A 15767-nucleotide genomic window follows, 5' to 3' on the forward strand; every position below is an offset into this window, starting at 1 on the left:
ATAAACATGATAAAGAACTCGTTTTAGGTTCTGTTCATTATCAGTTTGGCTAATGTCCTAAATCATACACTTTTCCATCTTTAGCCTTAATACCTCCATTGATGGGATAGTTGGTAGCTTTAAACACCTTTCTATAATACTGTGTACTCATCTTTGAAATCTAGACTGTAAGTGTAAGTACATCTTCCCACTCAAGTCTTGAAAACATCCTTCCATGACTGATCATTGACTAATACGGCAAGGATGGTTTCCCACATTTCAGTGCTATAATGCAGACCCTATCCCTAACCTCATGACTATCTATATCCCTAACCCTAAATAAGTCTACTTGCCAGCCCATAGAGCCCCTTTGTGAACCTGGACATTTTGAGTACCCTATAGTTTTGTTAGAAATATTGTATGGGTCCCCAGCATTTAGAAACTGCCAGATGCCAACTTGCATGTTGTGTAATTTTAATAATTAGCTGGGGTATCATTGACAACCTATATATGGCAACATTTTCAAAATTCCATTGTGCTTTAAGTGGCATGTCAAACTGAGGGTTTTCATGATTCCGATTCCATTGTAAGCATTAGCTTTGCATGAAAAACACTCCTTTGGCTAAAAACAGTTATAGCCGTCATAACAAATGTGATGAGGTCGAGCAGTCATAACAAATGTGATGAGGTTGATCAGCACAGTTGGGCAAGTGCCTATTATATATAGCCCTGTGTTTTTCCATGCAAAATGATTGCTTGCAATGGATTCAGAATAATGAAAAACCCCTAGTTTGAAACGTCACATACCACTTAAAAGCGTAATAAAAAAATTGAATTGTATAGGTTGTCAATGATACCCCAGCTTATGCTAATTGCCCAACATATGCAAGTTAGCATCCGGCAGTTTCTAAATGCTGGGGACCCATACTCAACATTTAACAAAACATTAGGGTACTGAAAATGTCCAGGTTCACATTCTGGCAAGTGGACTAAAACTTAATAGTAATGTTCGGTTAACCACACGCAGAATCCATACATGTCCAGACTAACGGGATGTCAGTTTGTTTCCAAGGTATTTCCCATTAAAATGTTGCACTTCCTCACAGCATAATTGCTTGGTTTTCAAGAAAGAAAAGTCACTTTAGCAATGAGGGAGAAAAAAAATAAATAGGCGTCTGCCTTTTTATATCTACATATACACCAACACACTGCTGCCGTAGTATTAGGAGTAGTTGGGAAGAAATGTCAATTTACCATATCATTTCCAGAGTGATTTACATTAAGCAAGAACAATATGGCAATACAAATAACCAGTTGTCAACCTAAGGGTTTGCACACACCAAAAATATGCGTTTGACCGTCATATAGCCTTTGCGCAAATATGTGTACCGATTAAACAACTTTCCAGAATACACAGAACTTTGTCCAAAAACTTTTATTGAAAAAGTCAATTAAAACGTTAAAAAAAAAAAAATTAAAGACATTTTCAAATTAAAATGTTAAAAAAATGCTGCTTGGTTTCCCCATAAAGTACAATAATCCCGACGACGACTACTTCCTATTTGCTGAAGCCGTGCCAATGACACAGCAATTAACCTGGAAGAGAACAGAATGTTACATTGAAGACCACAAACACTGAATGAACAAATGTCAAAACAAGCCGCAGCAACACGAGAAGCATATCGGTTAACTTTTCAAAAATAAAGTATCTGCTTAATATATTTTAGTGTTGGTTTTCCCAAATATAGAATCATGAGTAATTTTACATACATTTTCAAATCTTATACTGCGCTTAAATTAAGTTTGGTTTCCATGGAGACACCAAATTGTGTTTGGCTAGCAGCCTGAAACCCAGTTTAAGCAGTTACAATGTGTGCTCAAGAAATACAGTAGATGAGTACTACCCACCTTGCTAGCAAACCTCAGGGAGTTCAAAGTCTCCCCAAAGTTGTCAGTCTCTGGGGAGATGTTGGCAAACATCAGCCTGATGGGGTGAGAAAAAGATCAGGTCATGTAATGCATCCCGACAGTGTTCCAAGACAAACTAGTTAACTCTAAACTAAATTTGACATTTGTGGATTTCAGAATAATTGTGGTCTCCAGGTTCAAACTCACGTTTTGCTGTTTCCTCCCAAACATCCCTGAAGAAGATAAGTCAGTTTGGAATTCCTGTATGGAATGAAATTCTCCTGGAACACAAGGAAAATATGGTTTTAGCCTGGCCCAAAACAGAAGCTCCAGTCAAAAAGCAACAGATTGGAAATTAAAGTAGCATAAAGTAGAGTAGCATTCATAATTTCATATAACTGAGTGCAGGGTTCAGAGAATGACAGACCTTGTTTGCCAGGGCAGTGATGACAATGCCCAGCTTGGTGAGTGAGCCGTTAATGGCCGTCATCTCTTTGAAGCGATCACCTTGTGGCTGGCTCTTCTGAACACGTTCACTACCAGCCAAGTCCACCAGGCATAGGGTGGCTGTACAGATGAATACAAGTCAGCAATAAGAAAGTGTGATTGAGACAAACGTGCAAAACACAGACCGCCCCAAAAAGAAAAAAAGATAAGTCAAGAAATTGTGTCTTTTTTGGGCCTTGGGGCTTTTCTGCCTTCGATAGGACAGTGGAGAGACTGGGAATGACAAGCAACGGTCATCTGACCTTAATAAAGTACTCACAGTTGCACTTCAGGTCCCTGCCTGTGTTCTCTCCCCCGATGTCAAGCTGGAACACTGAGTGGGAGCGAGAGGAGCGGTCATTGACAGAGGTCTGAGCGGTGGCACGATTCTGGTTCGCCAGGGCCATCAGATCGATCACCTGACAATTGGGGAATATAATTGGCATCTTTAGTCAGCTTGGGAGATAAATGAGCATTTACATGAAGTGCCACATCATGCTCAACACATTTCAATACCAGGTTGAAAGTTAAGTGGCTATGTAACAACTACAGACAATAGAAATAAGTGTGCTGTACCTGGTCCTCTGAAGTGACCTTCTTGTATGTAAGGTTTGTTACGGTTCCAGTGTTGTCGGCAGACTTCCGGATCTCGTGCTCAGGCCGGTTGCTGGCCTTGCCGGTGTAGAGCAAGTCACGCAGAGTCTCATTGTAAATCTCTACGAAACTTGCTGTGAAGGAGAACTGGGGGAAACGAGGAGTATTAGGTGAGAACTTCCCTCCACAAATGGGATGCTCTATAGCAGGGGGTTGTAACTGATTTTGACCCAGGGACCACCATTCTGACAAAGAGCAACCTGGGGACCACCACTATTGGGCTGACCACCCGTCCCACATCTCTTGGAACAGTCCGGAAATAGCACTACTGTCCCGCAAATCAAAGATATGGGAAAAGAATTGAGAATGCGATACCATAATAACAATCATATTCGAGGGCTTTGAGAGAAATGACTCCAGACTCTCAGAGGGCAGGTGTGTGTCTGTATTCAGCTGTGATGCTCGTTATGCATCAAAGCAATTATGTTTCTGCACTGCACTGTCAAATAGGCAGACACCTGGCTTTTGTTCAAGCTGTTAACTAGGCTACATTTGGTTGTATGAAACACTGATTTATAAATAAAGTACTTTTAAACTGAAGATAGCCAATGTTGATAATTGAATTTTAAAAAATCCGGGATCACCTGCAATACCTCCGGACTACCGGTTGAAAACCCATTCTCTATAAATTACTTCAAAACCTAATCCCAAGGAATTTAAACTTCCATCAGACCACCCACAGACTCACATTGTGCAAGGATATTACAATTTAAACTCCCATCAGACCACCCCCCCTCCCTCTCTCATTAGCAGGCAACAGTGCAGCACTATCCCTCTGTGTTTCTGGCACGACAGCGCCCCTACTGGTACTCATGACTCACAACACAAACATAGGTTAACACATAGGTTAACACTGACATTGCTGTTCCTTGGAGTGGTTACACCACTCAAAAAGAAAAATGCACAGGGTGACCAACCTGCCAGCCTTTCTCCTCCAGTTTCCTTGCTGCCTGAAACACCTGCTGCACTGCCCGTGGAATGACTCCCCAGCCATCTTCTGAGTCTTCTCCCTCCATGGTGTGGGTTTTGCCGCTCCCCGTCTGGCCGTATGCAAAACAACAAACGTTGTAACCATCCAGGGCCGACTGTATGAGGAGGGAGAGCTCTTCAAAGACCTGGAGGAAGGACAGCCAAAATAAATAAACAGCAAAATTAAGATGTCTCACCATAACAGGACAATGAGTGAGTAGGAGTATATAAATTAAGGCTGTCAAAGTTAACGCGTTAATCGTGCGTTAACTCAAAGTCATTTTAACGGCGTTAATTTAATTAACGCGCGATTAACGCACGGTGAAGTTTGACAGAATAGTTGAGAGACGCATTCATGTGAATGCAGGCAGTCAGTGAGCCCCGCCTCTCTCCCCACTCTCTCTCCCAGTGACTCGTCCGTCAGCCTGTGCAGGACCGGTGCGCAGATCGAGTGTAGCCTACCAGTGTGGGCTGGGCAGTTGAGCTGTGAGCACTCGAGTCGTCGCGTTCGTTGGGCTTATTAATTCATTTGCTCCACAACGTGTTAGATCAGAAGCTCTTTGAATTGGGCATTGGGCAAAAGCAAAACTCTGGCAGTTTTGGTTGACAAACATAGTCAGTTGTGATAGCGTGATGCTACACAGACCATGCTAATGCTAAAGCTAATGTTGACAGCCTGACTGTGCGTGCGTGCTTACAGGAGAGAGAGCTCTCGCCTGGGTGTGTGTGTGTGTGTGTGTGTGAGACTGTGTTGAGTTGAGTTTATGATTTTGTTTCCCTCTTCCATGGCATTTGCAATAAAGCAAGCATTCTCCCATGTTGATAAGAGTATTTAAAACTTGAAAAGCAGTGGTTCTGATTGAACCAGTGGTCCCTGAGGGGGTTCCAGGTGGTCCCCAGCTAAATGATGGAGAGTTGGTAACCAAATGGAAGGCTAAATGTCATCAAATGGTGGTCTGTGGCTCAAATGCAGAATACATAATGGACCTTGATATGAAAAATCTTGAAAACCACTGATTTAAGGTATATTTAGAATGGATACAAAATATGCGATTAATTTGCGATTAACTATGGGCAATCATGCGATTAAATATTTTAATCGACTGACAGGCCTAATATAAATACCTCTTGCTGCGAGGAATGGGGCCCAAAGACCTTGTCAAAGGAGAAGGAGTAGTTCTTCTGCGTATCTGTACGACCTGTATGAGACTGAAGGATTAAATAAAAGTTGATGTTATGTCCATTGTTTATGGAGGCAGTGATAAGAGAATGCAGGTATAAAAATAAAAACTAACATTGCCAATATGAATCCAGTGATGACAAAATGAGGTCTACTGCAATTACAGGTTGGCCCCAATGTAGTTCAGACTAGAGCTTTCACCGGGTCCCCGATAACGAAAATACCCAAGTGGACCCGAGCGAGAACCGCACAGGTCGGAATCGGACGAAATTGTCATGGATCCATTCGGGTTTGGTTTAACTGAAAATGTTTTCGGAGCGGGTCGGAATCGGTAAAATGTCAGATAAATTTTGAGACCTCTTTTTAGACCTGTGAAAGTGTGAAGAGCTCTAGTTCAGACTTCATGGGGTCAGTCATCTAATATAGGACTCTAGATTTGGACATGGGTTCAGACTTGACCGCAACACTTCCCCTTTGAAAAATAGCCCATGTACAAGCTCACAAGTGGTGAAGTTCAATCATCATTAGCGGAAACACTTCAGTGAGAAATTGTCTGGGCAGTTCCCAGGTATAACTTCTGGTATGAGAAGAGTATAGTGCTCAAAGATGCGTTTGTTTTCTGCGTTGAACCTTTAAGTCATTGGTCTAACCCAGCGGTCCCCAAATATTTTTGGCCGTGCCCCCCCCCACGCTCAGTCTCGTTGTATTTGGCCGGAAATTATACATTTTTAATATGATTATGGCAAATAATCAGTGCATCACTGCACTGAGAGACATGCAGCTGCTCTATACATCTCCTTACAACAGTGTTACCAGATTTAGCCATTTGCACTAAATGGTAAATGGTGCATTTATATAGCGCCTTTATCCAAGGCGCTTTACATAGACTGTGCATTACATTCACACACCGATGGCGGTGGAAACCATGCAAGGTACCAACCAGCACATCAGGAGCAATTAGGGGTTCAGTGTCTTGCTCAAGGACACTTCGACACTAACTCTGGGGGAGCCCAGGTTCGAACTGGCAACCTTGCGGTTACCATCCGGAAACTCTACCCCTGAGCCACCGCCGCCAGCACCAGCATAAAACCACCCTTTTCATGTCATGCACCCCCTAGAGGGCGTTTGGGAACCGCTGGTCTAACCAATATAGGCATAATGGACTCACCTCCTCACTCTTGGCCAGAATCAAGGTCTTGTCATCATGGGCAGGGAGCTGGATGTGGCCACCCATCCCTCCAGCCAGAAGAGGGCGCACTCGACAGAAAACTCTGATGTTTCCCTATAGAAGGAAACCAGTTTGAATTCAAAACATGACAGGGTAAAAGACATTTCCCCATACATACTAAGACTAATAGGCACATTAAGAAATGAGATACAGTAACACTTATTAAATGTAAACAAACCCAATTTATTATAAATGGGGGACCTGACTCTTACAAACTAACCAGAAAGGAGTGGCTCATATTCTACCCACAATGGACAGAACAGCGACAAGTTCTGTGACCGTCTACTCTACACTTAGGGTGCACTCACACGGTTAATGCAATGTTCTGTGCTCGTTGGATGCATTTTGTGTCATGGCCGCCCAATGCATTTCCAATGGAGGTCACATGGTTTGACACAACATTGTGTTGTGTGAGGGGGAGGGGCGCATTCGACTGCGCCTTAGACTACGAGACAGACTGGCACCTAGGGAAAGAAAGGCTGCACACAATTTGTCCCATTTACAGTTCTAAAGATATCAGCAATACAACTGATGCTCATTACTGAATGCAATTCATAATTATAGGCACATCATGCATGCACACACGTCTATGGAGTGGCAAACACTTCTCTCCTTATATGCAGACAGAGCCCTACAATGCTAAAAACTTGCCTTGAGTTCCTGGATGACGTTGTGTAGGCACCGTCGCGCCATCTCGCCAGAGTGGATCTCATCCCTCTGTCGGGCTACCGTCTCCTGGCAAGAGGTCAGCTTCTCCTCAGTCTCTCTGAGTGTTGTCTGTGTACAAGTGAGGTTTGTCTGGGTACAAGCCAGGCTGGACTCGGCCACAGACAGCTTCACCTTTGAGAGAAGCAGAGAGACATTTTAAGAACCATGGTTTTATACAGGCTTCCATCTGCATTTTTATTTTTTTAATCTAGGCTGTTAAAAAGGTCATGACTTTGAACCCTTGGCTTGACCATATGTGAAGTTGCGAACCTTGGGTGGGGAAAGCAAATGAGACAAGTGTGTTCAAGTTCAGAGGCTTTATTTATTGGAAATGGTGTGGTAATGAATAGCTTACCTTTAGAGACTGCAGCTCCCTTTCCAGATCTTCTGCAAGGGTCTCTGTAGCCTTGTGCTCCTGCTCCAGGTGCAACAGCTGTCTCTCCATCTCTCTATTGTTGCTGGTCATGTTTTGGAGATCAGCTTGAACCCCATACAGGACTTTCAGCTCAGCCTCACACTCACTGATGGGAAAGGGCAGGATTTTTTATTTTTCTTCAGCCAACCAACATTGGCCAAAAACAGACATTGTCTGGCAGTTATACATGGCAGTTATATTTAAGCACTTTGAACCTGGTGTCATAGCTTTGTAGATCAACCTTTTTGTTAAATGAAAATAAGTTTGGCTTGTGTGTATCATATTTGCATACTGGTACATACGGTATTCATTGTAATCAACTTAAATGTCCATTTTCATATTATAATAATTAGTCTAGGATCAAACTATTGATTACACCCCTAGTGATAAGACATACCTGAGCCGACTCTGCTGTGCTCTGATGATGACGTCCTTCTCGGTCACTGCAGCCTTGAGCGACTCATTGCTCTGATCAGAGGACTTTACTTTATTCTGATATGCAGTGAGCTTGCCCTGCATATCAGCAACCTTGCCTTTTAAGTCCCAGCTAGGTCGCTTTGTTCCAGCTGACACACCTGCTTTTGGAACTGTGGCTGCAGGCCTTTTAGCAGCTGCACCTGTAGGACATCAAAATGTGTGTTTTTTTTAGCTGTGCCAACCGCTCTAAATCATCAAGGTGCCGCTCACATCACACAAGTGTTATTTTTAATTACTTTTATACCAACTAGTTAAGTTAACAATGTAATGAACTAAGTGCAAATAAAGCCAAAAGATGGCTTTGGTGTTGGACCCATTAACCACGGTTCAGGCATAAGAGCAGGGGCTAGGCCATTTTGTTGCAGGGCAGCACAAAGACAACATGGGTCTCTGGCAGACACCCAGAGCTACTGGGGTGTAATCAAATTACTTGAGGCCTTCCTGGGCTCTGTGCAGCGCGTAAACGCCTCAGACAGTGTCCAAAATGTCCATTAACAAACTGCACAAAGTCAAAGACTAGGGTTGCTATCAAGGTCTGGGAAGATTCATTTAGGTTACCCAATTTAGGTTGTTGTGCCTCATGTTAACACTTTGACAATTAAAATCATCCATTCCCATTGTTGATGGGTGGCCTAGAGCTGACAAGAGTTTAACCTCTGCAGTCAGACTTAATGTAACAAATTAGCTGATAACAGCTAGCCTGGGCAGCATTCCTTTTCGGGTTTATGATCTGGTCGGGAGCCCATGATATCGTTACATCATGTTGTAGTCATTGTTTTGTAGTCAGGCCCTCAAATCGATTTTCCCCCATAAAAGCTGCAGGCTACGAGAGAACGAGTCACGCTTATTGTTATTCTTCTGGTTTGAGGGCAATGAAGTTCCAGATTGAGGATTCCGGCCTGATGACTATAACATGAAATACCGATATGATCCACTCCAGAGTACAGACCAGATCACACAGCAATTTAGTAACTCCGACTAGGCTTTCCTCCGGGGGGGAAATCCTGGTGACGCGAGGTTAGATCGCATGTTTCAGACAACTCACCTCTAGAAGGCCCAGCAGCAACAGTGGCAGCAGGATGGCCCATGGCTCTGGCTGGTTTAGCTGAAAGGCACGGAGGGTGGCAGTGGTTACTTCATTTTTTTAACTTATTCATAATAAAAAGCTTAAATGAATGTCAAATGAAAGACAGTCCTGAAGATGGTTGGACCCTACACTCCAAATCTAGAGGAGTATATAGTTATATTTGTATACAATACAGTACACAGTGACAGTCTCACACTGAGGATTTTCAGTGTATGGTGAACTTACACACAGCCGGTGACACAGGGGGTCTGGCACTGGACGCTGGGAGTCTCTTGGTGCCTACGATAGTGGCTGCTACCGCCTCTGGCTCCTTGCGCTGCCTTTTCTGCAGAAACGGCATCAATAATGGGTTAGGGGTCAGAACATGGGACAACCACAACTTTTTCCCAGCCCTTGTGGTTGTGATATTTAGCAGGAAATTAAAGTAATTTTTAAAGGTGGTTTTTAAACTGTTGTAATTCGAAACTGGCCTCCGTAAAATCTGAATTCCCCCCCCCCCCCACCCCTTTTTCCCCCTCACTGTATGTTTATTTTCCCTTTTTACCTCCCTTATGATGAATTCCTGTTCTTTGACTATATAGAAGTGTCCATTTGTAAGTCTCTAAATGTTTTTATGAATTGAACAAGGTGGACCCTCTTGTAAACAAGTGTAATGCTTAACTGGGTCGTCCACTCACAGTTAACAGTCTTTGTATTGAGTTTGTACTGGAGTTGAAATGTACTGTGATTCTGCAAACTGTTAATACATATTTCAATCAAAAGCAACACAAACCTGGGCAGGCTGGCTTTCAGAGTTGTCTGAAGCATTGGCCAGGAGCTGTCTCTTTGTGGAGCTCATTGGCAAGGGGAGACGAGAGACGGCCTTGGGCAGATCTGCGTTCTGTTGTATATTATACACAAATATTTAAGTTAAATCTTAGAGCAAAGAACCGAGAAAAGAAAGTTACCACGATAGACCGTGTCGGGTAAATACATTTAACACCAACGGTGACCCACCTCCATTGTGTTCGTTTGCTCTTGATGTTCTTCCTAACAGAGAAGGAGATTGTTAATGTTAACTCACTGCACAGTATATGGTACATCAGTAGGCTATTTAGAAACAAACTAACATTTTCATCATCAACATGAGACAGAAATCAGTACCGCGTTTGCCCGTTGTGAATAATGTGTAGATTAATAATAAAATAAAAATAGTTTTCCTACCGTGTTTGCTTCAGTTTACTGCTGACTTGACTGGCTTCAGTGGCTTCTTGGAAACACCTAATAACTGATGGCTCTCGGGGTGAGTTGTTACTTGTTGCAGCTAACATACAATAACTTAATGGGCAGGAACTCAGGCAGTGTATATATAGCAGGCCACTGATTGAGGAGGTAGTGAGAGCAGGTGTGATTAGGGATTGAGAGAGAATGACAGCAGGTGAGGTGGGTGGATCCAATCATGTAATAGGCCAGGGGGAGGGTTGCTTGCTGTTGCTCACTAGGACAACTCTTTTCTACAGTCTGTAGATGACTACATGGAAAGGGATGTTACTGTATATAGGGTTGCATTACTCTTATTGTTATTAAAAAGACAATTGCACATTTGGGAGTTCATTGGTGCAAAAACAAGTCTCTGGAGTGGCCTACAGAGATGTGGAAAACTGGAAAAAAGTGATTCAGATGAGTCATCCTTGACTACTGTATATTCTTGACCCCACTCTTCAAGTGGGCGAGTGCGTGTGCGGCATACGCCAAGAGAACTGTACAAGACCTGAATGATGAACCCTTTATCACAGTAAAGGGGTCTGGTGGCTCTGTTATGCTATGGGGGTTATTTTCCGGGCCACTTGTGTACTTAAAGGGAACGGTCACTCAGTGCAAATCAATACAAAGTTATTCTGCACCATGTTCCTACGATGAAGCACATTGAGTCACTGAATGGAGTCACTGAGTGTGGAAATGGTGCCAATCATAATGCTATGGCCTTCGCAGTCACCAGCTCTCTCTCTCAACCCACTTGAGACATGGGAGATTTGGGAACAAAACGTGTTAGACAGAGCTCTCCACCACCATAATTATCATCAAAACATCAAATGAGGGAATATCTTTTGTGAATGGTGTTCCATCCCTCCGGCAGAGCAGAGGGACGAGCACTGAAGCTGTCCTGACACTTTATGTTGGCTCTTCCTTTAATTTGTCACCCGTCTGGGGTTGCTCCATTTATTGATTTCAATTCAAAGTAATCCAATAAATCATCCTGCCACTCTTCCGTTCCAGGAGCATTGACCGAGTGTTACGACGAGCTGGGGAATCGCTACCAGCTGCCCGTCTACTGCCTGTCGCCGCCCGTCAACATGATCGAGGAGCACTCCGACGAGCCGGACGGCTCCGACCCGGACTCTTCCTCGGTGGCGGATCCCTCGGCGGGCAGCGGGAGCGAGGGGACCTCCGGAGGCGAGTGCCTGCTGCGGCTGCGCCTCTCCTCGGGCCGCGATCTGCGCCTGGCGGTCCGCTGCAGCGACACTGTGGGCGCCATGAAGCGCCGGCTGCAGGCACAGGAGGGCGTGGCGCCCTGCACACAGCGCTGGTTCTTCTCGGGCCGGCCGCTGACGGACCGGCTGCGCCTGGAGCAGCTCAACATCTCCAAGGAGTATGTGGTGCAGGTGATCCTCAGTCAGCCGCCACAGGCGGAGCCGCCGGAGCCCTCCGCATGCGCGGCTGCGACAGAAGACGGGCCGGCTCTGCCTCAGGAGCCGACGCCGGTGGAGAACTGAGAACTTGGGCCGGGAGACGGAGAAACGCACGTCACTGACTGGCATGGAGGAGGAAGACGCAGGGATGAGAAGAAGGTTTCTTTGTTTCTGTCCTGACACTCTTCTTCTGGGCTTTTCTGTTCTCTTCTTCTTGCACTCCTGCTCGCCTAGCTGTTTTCGTAAAGGCATGCAGGGAAAAGTAGGCGGGGATGAGGGTTGGCTGTCCGCCGGAGCGAAGGACTCTGGGATTGAGAAAGGAGCCTTCCTCCTGGTTTTACACATAGACCTTTTTTGAACTTTTTTTTGGAAGTCTTTAAAAAACAAAAAAGACTTGTTCCTATGGAAACCAAAAGGAATAGAACTTTTGTCAGTCGGTGCTGAAAGTGAAAAAGGGTTCATTAGCGACGCTTGTGTTCCCAACTGTTTCTGTCTATATCCTTCTGTTCATTAGCTACTCTACTGGCCGAGCAGTGTTCAGTGTTCTCCTGACTGTTTCCTATATCGCTGGTTCTCAACGTGAGGTCCGGGGACCCCCAGGGGTCCTTGAGTTGAGTAGGTTCCAGGTGGTCCCCAGCTAAATTATCTATAATTAGGAAACAAATGGGCCCTTATGGTAAAGTAACTCTGAGAGTGTAAAAATGGAACCAAGCAAACCATTACAAGTCCATTTATACACTCGTAGAGTTAACATACTGAGGATTTTACGGTGTAGATTGGGATAGATAAAAATAGTATCAAATGGGGGTCCGGGGCCTAAATGCATAGCAAACTTGGGGTCCTTGAAATAAAAAATGTTGAGAATCAATGTCCTGTATGCTGTATGGATTAATCTGCCATCACGGTAGAACGATGATACATTTCAATGTCCAATTTACTTTCGCAAAGAAAGTGTTTTCAATTATCCTGGTGTAGCTGTTCATTCTTTTTTACATTTTCTAACCCCCCACAGAGGGACGGTATTTATATAGAAGGAAGTGCGGCTACATGGAACAGTTAATACCCATGTGGAAATAACTGGGCTGTACCAATGGTCACCGTTTCTTTCTGTTGGGAATATACTGTGTGTAAACTATAGGGCTGGCCAATATATCAATATTCTAATCAATATCGTGCTATGAAACTACATATCATCTGGGATTTTGAATACCGTAATATCATGATATGCCATAAAGTGTTTCCTGGTTTTATAAAATGTCATTGAAAATGGCCGATCTACAGGCTCATAACGCGTCGCAAAACGACTTGTGAGCTTGTAGATAAGCAATTTTAGCCAAAGTCTTTTTAGGGTGGGAAAAAAACGATGTTATCAATATATATAGTACAATATAATAATTTCAGTATGAGGTCATTGGAAAACACATCGGCCAGCCCTAGCGCTAACAGGCAGTCTGTGTCCTTCCTCTTGAAGTACAGTACGTACAGTAGGTGAACTGTGGAATGCGCTTTGTACTGCAGTTAACATGAGTGGGAGGGGGAGGGGGGGGGGGGGGTGTTACTCAACTGCCAGTATACAGTATACTTATATACTCCGTTTCACTCCACGTAACAATACAATCACGTAACAGGTTAACATAAAGTCGGTGCCTGTGTCGGTGCACGCGTGTGCGTGCGCGTGCATTATACATGTTTCTGTGCGCCCGCGGGAAATGTAAAGCGTTCGATGCATTTTCTTTCGCAGGGAAAGAAGATGCATGTTGTTATGTTATTTCAGAAACGGTTGCATATTTTGATGAAATAGAATGTTTTTAATTAAATTGCTCAAGATTTCTACTCCTGCTGGATCCTGTCTCTGCTTGGCCTTTCTTTCTCTGTGTTCCAGTTGTGTGTTTCCTCACAGTCAACACAGAGCAATCTCACCACCATAGAGACAGATTAAAAACAAACTATTAAAGAAACAAGGCTTAAGGCTGTGTCTGAAATCACTCTCATTCACCACTCCCTGTAGGCTATTAGGGATTTCTACATAGGAGACGAGTGAACTCATCAGCAAATTAAAAACGCATTTCAAACACTAAGCAGGCCAAAGTCAGCATTTTTCTTTCACTGCAATTCATGATAGTATGTTGTTTTTGCAATAGAGCCCATCAGTTGAACTTGTACCCTGCTTTTCACGTTGCATTGTGGGATAATGAGTCCACTATATGGGGTATAATGATGATCACATCATCACAATACATGGCGTAATCACTACTATAGTCATATTAGTGCATATACTCACATGTATATAGTGAGTATAGGGACTGATTTCCTACACAGCCTAAAGCAGTGGTTCCCAAAGTGGTGTCCGGGGACCCCCAGGGGTCCTTGAGAGAGTTCCAGGGGGTCCCCAGCTAAATGATAATTAGGAACCAAATGGACCCTTATGGGTCTGTAACTCAGAGTGTACAAATGGAACCGTTCCATTTGTACACTCAGAGTTAAATTAACTTTGATTTTACATTATACATTGGGGTCCCAGAGATGAGAAATTACATTAAATGGGGGTCCGTAGACTAATGCATGTCAAACTGGGGGTCCTTGAAATTAAACGGGTTGAGAATCACTGCTAGAGCCGTGAAAAGTCTTCTCTTATGGGGGTCCTTGGCATATATTTTCAAATGGGGGTCCGCGGGCTAATGAGTATCATTTTGGGGGTCCTTGAGATGAAAATGTTTGTGAACCACTGGCCTAAAGAGCCTAAAAGCCCCTCTGGCGGCCTCTTGAGGCCATGCTGCTCCTTACACCCAACCAGACCATTGCATTTGAACTGATTGGCATTGCCATGCTTAGAACCCCAAAAGCTAAAGGTAAATAAAAGTACCAATAATTAAAACAACAATCCATAACCTTTTTTTTACTGAATACATTTTGAAATGTTGACAAACAAAATACAGATGCAGGGTACAAAGGGGTTAAAACCCTGTCGTTATGACCCTTAGTTCTAGGGGTGTAAAGGTTGCGACATAAACAAACAGGACAAAGGATTTAAAACTGAATATATATATGTATTACAACAAAATGTAGAAATAATCACAAAAACTCAGAAAATACAAACTCAAGAAACTACCTCACAGATCTAAACAAACAACAAATATTCCCAAAGGCACAAGTTAATCAAAATGGTTAGTTTGGGTCACAGAGGAGGACACAGAGGATTTTTCTGATGCCGAAGCTGAAAGTGCTCTTCCAACACTGAACTCAAAGTGAGGCTTTTAAAGAGTCCAGCTGGGGGCCAATCAGTAGTTTGAGCAATATTGGAGCCAAAATGGAGCCAATATTGGAGACAGGGATCAATTCCAATCCACACACATCTCTCAATTCATCACAGGTGTCGGTATAGTCGGTGACTTTGGCAATCAATCACCACAGTCTCCACTTCTCACCAACTCTCCACCTCAGAAACAGGGATAATAACACAAAGCAAGCAATACAGAAATCAAATACACAAGGTCAAATATATACACATCTAAATACAATACGGCTGGCCGTAACACCTGCCAATGGGGACTTAAAACATAACACAGCAGCACCAATAATAATGTAGACAGACTTCTTATCTCACATACACAAACAAGGCGTATATGTATTAGCACATACACACTATCACTATCATCATACACACTAAGTGATTACCGATATCCGAATGAAAGGGACATTTCTGTTCACGCATACACTGTGGTATACCTTTGGCAGGCTATGTTTGGAATAAGGAAAATTAACCAGAGAGAAAAAGAGAAATGTCATTATTCAAAATAATGACACTCAAAATCTTCTGAACCTTTGTAAACTTCTTCATTTCCTCTCCCGGCAGTAACGCTGTTTTGTGCTAGCTTCAGTCCTGGGTTTAACAGCACCCCACACTCCACCCCAGGCCCCCACCACTTAGTAGCCTACAGTCCTGGTTTTAACAGCACCCCACACTCCACCCCAGGCCCCCACCACTTAGTAGCCTACAGTCCTGGTTT

General features: G+C 43.7%; 2 protein-coding genes across 2 annotated transcripts; one reads left to right on the forward strand and one right to left on the reverse strand.

Moving 5' to 3' along the window:
* Positions 1–1398: 1398 nt before the first annotated feature.
* On the reverse strand, positions 1399–10437 carry LOC306928597 (carboxy-terminal kinesin 2-like). The gene is made up of 17 exons (XM_079508832.1): positions 10295–10437; positions 10088–10120; positions 9864–9971; positions 9317–9416; positions 9050–9109; positions 7925–8144; positions 7468–7633; positions 7056–7244; positions 6345–6458; positions 5122–5205; positions 3945–4142; positions 2950–3114; positions 2654–2792; positions 2315–2454; positions 2095–2168; positions 1888–1963; positions 1399–1575 (listed from the first exon to the last, which is right to left on the reverse strand). Exons 2-17 carry the CDS (start codon positions 10091–10093, stop codon positions 1531–1533), a joined length of 1884 nt encoding a protein of 627 aa, XP_079364958.1. The 5' UTR covers positions 10094–10120; positions 10295–10437; the 3' UTR covers positions 1399–1530.
* Positions 10438–10475: 38 nt separating this feature from the next.
* Positions 10476–12292, forward strand: LOC306928606 (ubiquitin domain-containing protein 2-like). The gene is made up of 2 exons (XM_079508842.1): positions 10476–10513; positions 11348–12292. Exon 2 carries the CDS (start codon positions 11425–11427, stop codon positions 11842–11844), a length of 420 nt encoding a protein of 139 aa, XP_079364968.1. The 5' UTR covers positions 10476–10513; positions 11348–11424; the 3' UTR covers positions 11845–12292.
* The last annotated feature ends 3475 nt before the right edge of the window (positions 12293–15767 follow it).

The sequence above is a fragment of the Electrona antarctica genome, assembly GCF_951216825.1.
Source record: "Electrona antarctica genome assembly, chromosome: 8".
Taxonomy (NCBI): Eukaryota; Metazoa; Chordata; class Actinopteri; order Myctophiformes; family Myctophidae; genus Electrona; species Electrona antarctica.